The following is an 11,879-nucleotide window of genomic DNA, read 5'->3' on the forward strand; positions in this document are numbered from 1 at the left end:
ACTCCATTTGAAGTAAATCCGTAAAACGCGTGTAGACTAAATACAAAATTCATGCGCTGGGCAAACAGATCCGTACACAAAGTAAACATGTCCACTGTAATTGACGTCACAGGATGTTCAAGAGAATGGTTTCGTTCTTATTCCTAGTCAGTATACTCAGATTTACAATCTGATACTGAATTTGTAACTACCTTCACATAATCGTCTTCCTGCCCAAATATCAAGTTGTTTCCTTTTTGTTTTGACCAGTAAAAGGGGCCGTGGCGTTTATAAGACTCCTCTGCAGTCTGTTTCCAGGTTGTGCTGTGAATTTTTACTCCAAAATCGAAATGAAACCGACCTCCAGCGTCTCTCCTCTCCTCTCCTCTCCTGAAAGTGCTTGTGATACTGTTGCGCTAGGTGCTTCTCCTTGGGCCTCAAACAAAGGGCCCGTTGTCTGCATACCTTCACTGGATATCTGTGCAGGGTTCGGTCTAAGAATGTTGGAACCAAAAGTATTTCCTCCTGGTCCCATGTATGATGGGTCTATGCTGTTTGTTCACAAGGATGATTTTCTTTAACTATTCCTTACAATCTTATTAGTCACAGTGCAGTGTATTTAATATTAAGGACTGCAATTCACAGATGTTTTCAGTTATGAAAACGTATTGCTTTATTTGCTTGTGCGTGTGCCTGCCCGCGTGTGTGTGTAAACATATTATAGAAAAGGTTATCAAATCAAACCATCCAGTTTAGGATGCGACCTAAGAAAAATGTCTTCTGAAATGGAACATTTAATTACAGATGGTTGCAGCTGTCATAATGGTTACAGATTGTAAGTGTTGCAGTCCCAGCCTATTCGTCATTGTGTTTTGTTCGAGTTAGTTTAAATGACAGAGGCGCCATCTTGTGGAGACTACTGTAGTGCCATTTTTCTGTAGGACGAAGACGTGGAAGCCAATTTAAGAAGACTAAGAGTAGGCCTACATGAATAATAGTTAAAAAAAAATCCAAAGAGCAAATAGCTGAAACAGAAAAAAATTATGAATGAAAAGCTCTGGTTCTCCTCCAGACGATTGCTTCAAAGAGTTTTTCTATTCATAACTAATACGAACAACAAACCAACAACTTGGCACTGTGAGACTAAATCTTAAGTTTATGGAAATACACCTTTATGGGAGGAACAAGTCCTTTGCAGAGGTCAAATTTAACTAAGTGCAATGATATGGGGAGAGTTCCATACGGTATTTAGAAAGATTGTTAGGGAGTCTAACTGCTGAGTCTGCCTTTAAACATAGTGGATTTTTCTGAGCATTATCCAACTGACAAGAAAGCAAGAAATGCCCCTTGCTACTTTTGTATCAGTGAGAAACAATAGTTCTCATTTGGGTTGTTACAATACGTCAATGCAGATTACTGCTAAAAAATAGTAAATGTCTGGAGTTGGCAGGAGATAAACCATGTCAACTTCACACATAAAAAGGATTGTTGTGGCATAGTATATGTAGCTCTATGGTTAACCTAAGGACACCTTGTAAGATCTGTGACCTAATATCCTCTCATTATTCAAAAAAGAAAAAAGTTTTATTATCTCGCCATCTGACATGCATAGAGTGAAGCCATTACTCCACCGATTGTTTGAGGTGTGTGGGATGTGCGACAGGGTGGGCCTGGCAGGGAAACAACAGATATGCCAAATCTGGGTCATTATGATGCTGAGTGTTCACGTGACCACAGGGGGAGCCGTTGCTACGGATACCGTGCAGCAGCGCAATGTACGTGTGTGTCTGTGCATGTGTGTGTGTGTGTGTCTCGGTGTGGATGTTTGTGCACATGTGTATGTCTGTGTGTGTGTGTGTGTGTTGGGGGGGGGGGGGGGGGGGGGGGGCATATGCACAAGTGAATGTGTGTGCATGTGTGTGTGTGTGTTTGTGTGTGTGTGTATTCTCCAGCTCTGCACCCGAGTTGGACGAAGTGAATCTGATGGATCGGATGGCTCTCGAAAACGTAGTGCACACACTACGATGCAACTCAACAGCCAATGCTGTTGCCTGTCTAGTCGCTTGCATCCTAACAAATCCAAACATTGAATGAACCAGCTCCACATACTTTATTTCTGAGAGGGCTCAGGGAAACTGTCAAGCAGCTGTGTTATTTAATTTAGGTTAAATGTAGGTTGTAGGTTCAATTTCAATACAAAATATGTAGGAATACAAGAGAATGGAGGGTTGTTGATGCTGATACTTCTGAAGTCTGAACAGATGTGAGTCGTGTCGCCCTCTACTGGTCCGCACAGTCTGTTTCTCTGGAACAACAAAAAGGGGCAGGTCTTCGAGAAATAGAGAGCAGTGTTGTTTTGCACAAATGTTGAAAGCGTTAGGCTATATGTTTATTTGTTTTCAGTTATTAGTTGCTGTGGTACTTATCGTTATTGATAACATTAGGTCGTAATACATACTTGCCAGTTAATTATATTATATGTATTTATTTATTAAGAAGAAAGGAAGTCTCAGTAATCATACCTTCTAGGACAGTAAGGCATTCTGCTAATCATTCATTTAAAGTTTTATGAATGGAATGTAGGAGAAAGGTAAAAAAAAAAAAATTCAGTGGGGACTCACATTTAACACACTTCACATACACTTCAGGATGGAACAGTGTCAAAGGCCCCCTGGGGGAAATAATCCACTAAGGAGGTGAGATCCCCCCATCTCTTTCTATCACACACACACACACACACACACACACACACTCTTTCTGTCTCTCTCTCTCTCTCTCTCTAACACACACACACACACACATACCCAATCAAGATCTCTAACAAAATAGGTCACTGTGTTTCGGAGACTGTGGCTTTCAGTATAGGCATGGATCTATGTTTTAATGTGAAAGTGCGTTTCCATTTTCATGTGAATTACGCCATTTTCGTTTTCACTAAAAACTGCCATTTTAATTTAAAACGTAGACAGATGTAGCATGCATGCTGCTGTATGACGTAAAATATTACCAAGTGCTGTTCTCATGATTTCCCTCATTTCACCTCACGAGGTCGCCGAAAGTCAACCCGTGCATACTGATTCACACTTGGTGTGCTCCTCACTCGTTTCGTAACTGGTCCTGCAGTGGACCTCCATATCTAGGGGGCACACCTGCCATTACATTTTACATGACCAAATAATCTCCCGTTATTCCAGGACCAACGCCGCTGTTGTCAACTTTTGACTTTTTTTTTTTATACAAAGAGTTGAGATCCCACAACAATACAACAATACATTCGTTTCTTTTTGAGATACATCTTTACCATGTGTGCTAATACTAACAGGCTTTCAGTAGCATATAGTAAAACGTTAAGGTGTTAAAAAAACGTCTGTTTTGAATGTGCACAACTGCATTAAATGACATTAACAAAGGTAGCTATAACTGGCCTATCTAAAATTCGTCTTTCAATTTATATCAGAAAGATAAATTACATGACTGACAAACGTATTGCTCTGCTTGAAGGGTTAAAGAGACCTGTGATGCCATATGCCGAAGGTAGTGCAAGAGGAGGGGGCAAGGCGCGCGCAGGACAACGAGTGCAGCGAACGGGAGAGGGCAGGCGTCAGTAGCCCAGTGTGCGATCGAGGGGGGAATCGAGAGGGCGAAAACGGGTTGTGGACACAATGGATCCTCAAACTGACGTACTGTAGGTAACGGCAGGACGAGCCTTTGATGAACGCAGGAAATAAGGTAACAGAAAGACATTGTATTGAAATGAAATGTATCACTGTTCATTGTTATTTTTGCCTTTCTTGGTTTTTGACACGAATAGGGAACTGTTATATGCACAGCAGAAGATGCAGGAAGCGACGTAGCTGACTCTAGGCATCAGGCAGCTGAAAAAGCGAGGCCCTTCTTATCCGCAGGGTCCTAGTGCAAATGTCGAAACATGACATCCTCAGGAGATTTGATGACACGTTCGTATTGTTAGTGGAGTAAACAAATAAATAATACAGTTTCTTTAGATGTGTATCATTGAACCACCGAAAGGTATACTTACTTTTATTAACACTGGTTTTTATTTCCTACTTGGATGCTCCGGTTGCGACTAGCATGAGACTCGCTCATAACAAAGCCTGCATAACGCATATGGTAGTTCAAGGGCTCCTGCATAAACCGCTAGACTCAAATGCATTCTCATTTATTGTGTTCTTTGTTTCTGTTTTCTGTAATACGTATTATTTTTCAAATCTCTCGTATTTAACGACTTCCTGCTTGTATTTCTGGTGATGCATGACAACTTTGTCCTCTAAGATAAATGATGCCGGATAATTAAATACTGATCCAAACCTCACGCCTGTCTTATACATGAATAGAAAGGCTGTGAAGAAAGGCACAAGTGAATTGTGCTAAGCGAGAGCAATTAAGCATTTCGGGGGGAAGTGATGTGGTCCTCTTCAGACCTGTTTCTCAATAACAGAAAAGGAAATGCCGTAGCCTGTAGCCTACTTTGCGTTTCAGGCGGATATATTTTCTTACAAAAAATATATTGGTAGAATAATTGAAACAAAAGATGTTTACGTCTTAAACACGTTTGCACACAGGGCTGGATGTCATAACATTGGTATAAACTTGAAATACTACCTATTCCATTAAAAACAATGTGAGGAAATGGCTGCAATGCTACCTTCCCACCTGGGTGAATGATGGATACATGTTCCAGGCTTTGTTGTGTTTTTCTGTTAGTTAGTAATTTTGTATCGTTTGTGATTATAGTTGCATTACAGAAACAATATACTAATACGTTTGTCAATGTAACATGTGAACAAGTGCATGCTTGCTTAACGACTTAGTTTACCAGTGCATATGTTGAGATCTATATCCAGTGTGGTCTCTGACACTAAGAGTGTCTTTTCACTATGCTTCAGTTTACTGTAAAAAAAAAAAACCAGAGCTGATTAGAGAAGTGTCCTCATGTGTCTGTGTATTAATTAATGTCCTTAAATGACTCATGCTCTGTCCTTTCTACCCTCTCTATGCATTGGGTGACGTCTGTTTCTTCCATTCTGCTGTCGCTCAGACGGAGAAGCAAGGGGGGGCTATGACGTTTCAGCTCAGCCAAAGCAACGTGTGATCAACCATGATGAAAACAGAACCCCCCTCCGCGGCTAGCGCCACCTCTAGCACCTCACTCCGGAGCGCCTCCCCGCACAGGAATGCCTATGAGGCGGGCATGCAAGCGCTCAAGCAGGCCACCGACACCCTGAACAGCGCCGCAAACGGGCAGAACACCAAGGACGGCAAAGCACGTCCCACAGGCAGAGGCCGCCGTTATGGCTCCAATGTTTATCGCATCAAGAACATGTTCATGCAAATGGAGACCACCCCGGGAAAGGACGACCAGGACCCGGACCAGGACCAGGACCCGGACCAGGACCAGGACCAGGACCCATCCAGAATAAGCGACCAGGTGCGCCTGTCCATCCTGCGAGCCAGCAGTCTGACTGATAACATGGACCATGGTGCCCTGGGGTTCAAGGTTGGCTCCGCTGTCACAGATCGGGTGAGCCGCTTTGATGGCAAGGCAGATGGGAGCACCCCCCTCGGAGCCCCCGCTGGGTACTCCAAGCTGCAGGAGATGCGGAAGATCTTTGAGCAACGCACCCAACAGGAGAAGCAGGCGGCCACCAACCGGATCCTGCTGAAGAAAGAGCGTGCCTCTGGCTTTCAGGATGGGCGCCTGGACGTTGTGGTGCGCTTCAACGGCAGCACAGAGTCCCTGGACAGCCTGGAGCCGACGACGGCTGGGGGTCCAACTGAGGCTGTGTCACCAACAGTCAGCCAGCTAAGTGCTGTGTTTGAGAAAGCCGAGATCCGCAACAACGTCCATCGACCCGCCTCCACCTCCGCCTCTCCGCTGTCCTCGCGAGGGGTCAGCCCCATCCCAAGCAAACCGCCGCCCCCTCCACCTCCTAGTTCCAAAATTGCTGCCAAGAAGGTGCGGATACTCCCCCCACAAGATGTGCAGCAGGAAGAAGGGGGTCCTCCAGGGAAGGGGCAGGAGGCTGCACCAGGGAGTCCCAGAAACAAAGCCCGAACCCAAGCAGAGAGGGTTAGCTTGAAGGGCCCTCAGATGGGAGACAAGGCTCCAACAACCCACAGCTTTGCCAAAACAGAGCTGCACAGAGACGCCCAGGACCGACCTGCACAGGAGGTGGGTGCCCGAGCTGCAGAGCCTGAAAAGCTGCTCAAATCCGAGGAGGACGCAGATACCGTGGAGGCAGGGAGTAGACTGGTCCAAGCTGAGGTTCACGCTTCTTTAGAGAATGGTGAGGCCCTTGGGGGCCCCCAGGTGAGGGTCACTGAGGATGGAGCGGAGAGGCCAGGGACAGGACTGATGGGGGAGGAGGACGAGATCGAGGAGGAGTCCCGGAAGGAGGATTACTCAGAGGGCGACCTAGTGGACATCAGTGCCTACAGTGGTGTCGGGGATGACTCAGGAGGCAGCCAGCTGGACGAGGATGAGGAGGTGGACGAAGACGAGCCCTATGAGCCTGAGTCCAGCAGCTCTGAGATCCCTGGCCTGCCCGCCGAGGACGAAGCACCAGCTAACCGCAAGATATGCTTCAGCGTCGGACCAATCACGGTGAGTTTACACACCAGCTGTATTTACTATAGCGTTGTCAGCTGTACATCAAATAAACGAAGAGTCAGAAACAGTCAGTGCAGTTCGATAAGATTTTATGTGTTTTACTTGGGAGGTGATATATGTGGCAGTGGTTACTATTGTCGGTTAAGCCTACTGCTCACTGTTAAAGGCATCTGACAGTTGTGATTCTGCATACACTGCATAGCAGTCCTGCTAGCATCAAATGGAGGTCGTGGAGGGGTCAGAAAAGACTTTTGACCGATGTGAAATCAAAGCAGGTAGATAAGCAGGTGGGATCTTAGATAGATGATGCCTCTGGACCAAATCTGGCCCTGATATGGCATGATCCAGCTTGGGTTGCCATCTTAAACGTGATCTGTACATAATCTGTACAGATAGTAGATCTGGAGAGGAAAAAAAACAGCGCTGCAGGTTTCTCACTTTTCCATGATGGCACAGAATGGGTGTGTTTAAGGGTTGAGCTGTCATCAGCATTCATAAGTGGTTGTGTGCGCCAGCTGGTACTAAATAGTTGAGTATCTTTGCTTGGCTTGGTCTCTATGGACAGCAGCAGGAATCTATTTTAATTATTTACATGTTTCTTTGCATTTTTACTAAAGGGAAACATGAATTTTCTCCAAATGCCTCTGACACTCGTAATCGCTCGCAATTTCTCACATGACAAGCTTCCACAAACAGGACAGTGCTAGTTCATCACTATGGTTACTCAACCCTTAAGCCAGTGTCTCCTTCTGGGTGGCGAACATGTGATGCATACACCAGTGGCTCTGAATGTGACGATTCAGTGCATGACTAATTCTTATACGTGCCACTGCTTACACATTTATAGTGAGATGTTCTTTATCTGTTGATGGCATTGCAACAAACTGAAGGCAGCTAAAAATGATGTCTGTGATTCGTCATACCTATAGGATCTCAGTCAGTCAGCTTTGATCTCCTCTGTGAAACACTGTGTAAAGGAACAGTGCCCAATGATGAGTGCATCCGGTCTATTTTAAAAAGGCAACGGTGTCAATAACAATGACTTTTAGCCGTTCTCATATGTCGGTCAAGTTGCTGTGATCTCGCCGACCCAACTGGTCCCTGTAGTTTATGACTCTGACCACGCGGTCTGATGTGCTCTCAGAAGACTGCTGGCCGCCTGACCGAGCAGTTTGCAGCAGCAGGGAAGCAGTGGCTTGTGAAACTTGCTGTGACACGTCATGATTTCGCTGTCACTGAGAGGCTCTTGCCTTCAGTGTCCCTGCCTTGGCAGCAGTTTGGTGACCGTAAAGCTGTTGAGTAAGAGGTCTGATAAATAGCCCTTTGGTTTTTTTTCGTCTTTTTTAGCTACCCACAGTAAGTTCCAGTTACTTATGTAATCATAGCTGCTCCACCTGTGAGTAACTCGCTTCAACAGATTTGGGCTGAGAACAAAATAGATGTAGGCGATGAGAGTTAGCAGAGCTGAGAATTTTCAACAGCTCGCAGAGTGATTTGAAATGACCCCAAACATTATTTTCACTCCTCTGTTGTAATGCATTTTGGTCTGCTAGTACCACCATGTGCTGTACTTTGCATATCGCATATGCATACTCCTGAAAATGGAGAAAGCTGATCCATGATTTTCAGGGACGTGTTGAGATACCTCTCTAGATGTTTGCTGGATCTTAAGTGGACCGAGGTCCAGAGCCGGGCCAGATCTGTTCCAACCCAGTGGGCATTTTCATGGATTCTGCTACATTAAGGTAGACAGTTGTACTGAAGCAGTTTGGGGCGACCTTGCATTGTATCAGCTAGCATCCTTTTTGCTGTCCTACCTCATCCTCTTTTGTAAGTAATACAGTTCCCTGTGATAGTAGCGCATATGCACCGTTCACCCTTCTATGCCTCCTAATATAACAGAGGAAGATAAAACAGTACTGCGACTACAGGTCACTCGTTCCACTCCAAAAAAGTAAGAGAGAGAGATGAAGGAAGGGGCATGAGGGAGACAAGCACTGGCATTGTGTCTGAGTCACTGGGCTGTCTCCTCTAAAGGCCCTCTTAAGTCTTTGAGGCTTTTGACCAGTGCTGCCCTGGCCCGTCGGCTGCCGCTGCTGCTTGTTTGGTTGTTCCTCCGCCCTTTTGAGTCCATGAATGGAGGCTGTGTTCAGCTGGGGGAATCAGGGAAAATAATGTGCATGAATTTAAATGAATTGTAATGGTCAAAAGAAGAAAAAAAAGGGAATTCCAATGAGAAGCTGCATTGTGAGAGAAGCGGTGACAAGTGTAATTATGGCTGGATGGAGTCGGACGGAGAGGAGAAAGAGAGAGATTTACACATATTCATTAGGGCAGATGCTTTTATCCAAAGCGACTTACACTACAGTACAGATATAACTTTTCGTCAGTGTGGGTGTTCCCTGGGTGTCGGAACACATGATCTTGGTGTTGTTAGCACCTTGCTCTACCAGGTAAGCAACAGGAAAAGTAGATGATGGGTGAAGATCAAGCACTGTAGAAAGGATCCTAAAGGAGCCGGATCCACACCAGGCCGAAGCCGGATCTTACACAGATTTAGCTGCCATGTAGGGAGACTTGGCCGCAAAGAGAGGACCAATGCTGTGTGATAAGTTACTTTTACCTTGTCACATCTTTGTGGCTTCTGTTTTCTCTGCGGCGCATCAGGAAATATGCGTTGCCCAGTTTATACTTGGTCTCAGAGCACGACCCAAGTAGCCATCTGCCAACCAGGATGTTATTCTGTCCTTGTGCTTTGACACAAACACAGGTCGCTAAATGTAGACTAAATGTTCTTCCCCTTTAACCAAAACACACAGCATTTTTCTCCCTATTTTATATGTGTATGAGTTTGTCATTCTCAAATGTGAGAAGAAACTCAATCAGGGTTGCATTCCCAAAAGCATCGTTCAACAACCATGGTTAACTGATAGAGAGACTACATTTGAAGACTCTCTCTCATAGTTAGCACACTCAAATATGCTTTTGACAAACTCCGTCCAGAGCAAGAGCAAGACCAAGAGGCCAATCGAAAAGAGGTCTCACTGTGCCCTTTCCTCACATAACATTTGTATGTTCCCCTACCCATGCTGTGGCTCATCAGTCAGTACTGTTTGAGTATGTGGTTTTAGAATAGCGTCATTAGCCTCAGGTCTGTCATTAGCCTACTTGTCGTGTATTTCGTCTGTGGGTAGCATTCCCTCTGGCTTCTCCAGTTGGTCCGACTGGTTTAGAGACTCTCTCTCACGCTTTGGGATAGATACAGACAGACGTCTTACCTTGCCTCTTGTGTGTGATCCTCTACGCTCCAGCTTCTGAAGTTATGCCTGGATAGACCAGAGTCCTGTGAGGTGTGTGCAGAAACCACTTACTAAAAATGCATACAAAAAATGTTTGCATATAAATAATATATTCTCGATAATGTTAATGTATCTATTGTATAGACTGCAAGACATAATAAAGCACTTCAAAATGTATTTAGTGTAATACATTTTGTCAACATATATTACCTAATGTATGTTAATATGGGATTTCATAAGCACCTACTGGCAGACATGTATACCTTAAAGAGGTAGTGCACCCTTAAATGTGTTTTTTGAGTTGCAAAGTAAATTATCTTGAAACACATCAATGCTCGTCTTAATATTGTCAAAATTGGCATTAGATGAGTTGAAAATGACTCAACACGCCATGTATTATTTTAAATAATCCAAGAGCAATGCTGACGTTGATTCTACCAGTTGGTACAAATCTGCATCATGATACACATACATGGGAATGGAGTAAACTCTCAGCCCCTCGCCCGCCATTTAGCAGTGGGTGTTGCTAGGCTCAGAGCTGGGGGGGAACTTACACTTTAAGTAGCCTTACATGGTTTCAATACGCATTGGCTTTGAATGAAAGAGCCTGCAAAATGAGTAAAAGTAAATGACTTGGCAAGGGGTTTAGCCGAGGCTAACATAAGAGTTTGTGCTGCACACACAGAGATCCCTCACTTAGACAGTAGTGATCAGTCTGCTAGTGCTGCTTGAGTGGGAAGAGAAAGTAGGTTGGCCCAGGTGCTAAAATCAATACTGGCTACACCAGTGAAATATTCATCTATCTCAGTTTCTTCAGCAAGACATTTAGTATGTGTACATGTTTGTAGATGCGGTAGTCACAGTGCCTGGGGTAGTCAGTTAACATAATGGATAGCTTTGATGTTACTCAGTCATGTCCCTGTTTTATCATGTGGCAGTTTTAAACGTTGTTGCATTTACAGTGATGACTCAGTCTTCTTGGTACAAATTTCAGTCAAACTATGTTGTTTATTTAAATGTATGTGGGACTAATATAATTATCCAAGTCACCCTCTTTGGCTTCCACTCTAGTCAGACCTCACCTCAGGATTTGAATGCAGATGCTCTCGATTATAGCTGAGTTTTGACTTGGACTGTGTCGCATACAGTGAGGCCAGCTTGAGGACGGTTGCTGGCTCAGACCGTTGGCATAGTAACGTTGCCTCGGGTGACGCACCATGTTTAAGCTTTGTGACATCATCAAGGTTTTTTAACTGGGCTGGTTTGAATACCATCATCATGAGTAGACAGCAGTAATGATGAAGGGTCAGCGTGCTCTCAGTGGTCAGTGTTTCGATGCCCTCAACACACATTATCATGATGCACTGGCCTACTGTCTCTGGCTGTCCTCTCCAGTCTTCTGCTCTTATCTATCTAATCTGCTTAACTCTCTCTCTCTCTCCCTCTTTTCACTCTTGCTCTGTCTTTTTTTCTCTGTACCCCTTCTCCCTATCTCCCTCACTCTCTCTGTCCCCCATCTCTCTCTACCCCTTCTCCCTATCTCCCTCACTCTCTCTCTCTGTCCCCCATCTCTCTCTACCCCTTCTCCTTATCTCACCCTCTCACCCTCCCCCCCCTCCCTCATTTGGTCCCAGATTCCTGCGCCCTGCTTGTCTGTCTGATCTGTCAGACTTATCTGTGATCTGTAAACAGTCAGGAGATTACAGCGTCTTTCCCCGATAAAACCTGCCTTTGGCCACTGAGAGGCCCACTCTATTCTACTGTAGATGCTCAAAGACCTACATGTATGTGTGTGTGTGTGTGTGTGTGTGTGTGTGTGTGTGTGTGTGTGTGTGTGTGTGTGTGTGTGTGTGCATACTAAAGTGTGTGAATGTATGTTTGAGGGAAGAAGTGTATGTGTAAGATTATATGCATATGACCGTGTTTGTTGTATGCAAACTTACTTCTGTGTATTTTGATGAGAATGGGTG

General features: G+C 44.8%; 1 protein-coding gene across 1 annotated transcript; it reads left to right on the forward strand.

The window, feature by feature from the left end:
- Nucleotides 1–3,520: 3,520 nt before the first annotated feature.
- On the forward strand, nt 3,521–11,310 carry LOC122130931 (neurabin-2-like). The gene is made up of 2 exons (XM_042705790.1): nt 3,521–3,708; nt 5,039–11,310. Exon 2 carries the CDS (start codon nt 5,099–5,101, stop codon nt 6,782–6,784), a length of 1,686 nt encoding a protein of 561 aa, XP_042561724.1. The 5' UTR covers nt 3,521–3,708; nt 5,039–5,098; the 3' UTR covers nt 6,785–11,310.
- Nucleotides 11,311–11,879: the final 569 nt, after the last annotated feature.

This window comes from Clupea harengus, unplaced genomic scaffold, assembly GCF_900700415.2.
Source record: "Clupea harengus unplaced genomic scaffold, Ch_v2.0.2, whole genome shotgun sequence".
NCBI lineage: Eukaryota > Metazoa > Chordata > Actinopteri > Clupeiformes > Clupeidae > Clupea > Clupea harengus.

Bases quoted from the DNA above. Each gene is read 5' to 3' on its own strand.
- LOC122130931 (XM_042705790.1), top strand. From the start codon at position 5,099: ATGATGAAAACAGAACCCCCCTCCGCGGCTAGCGCCACCTCTAGCACC.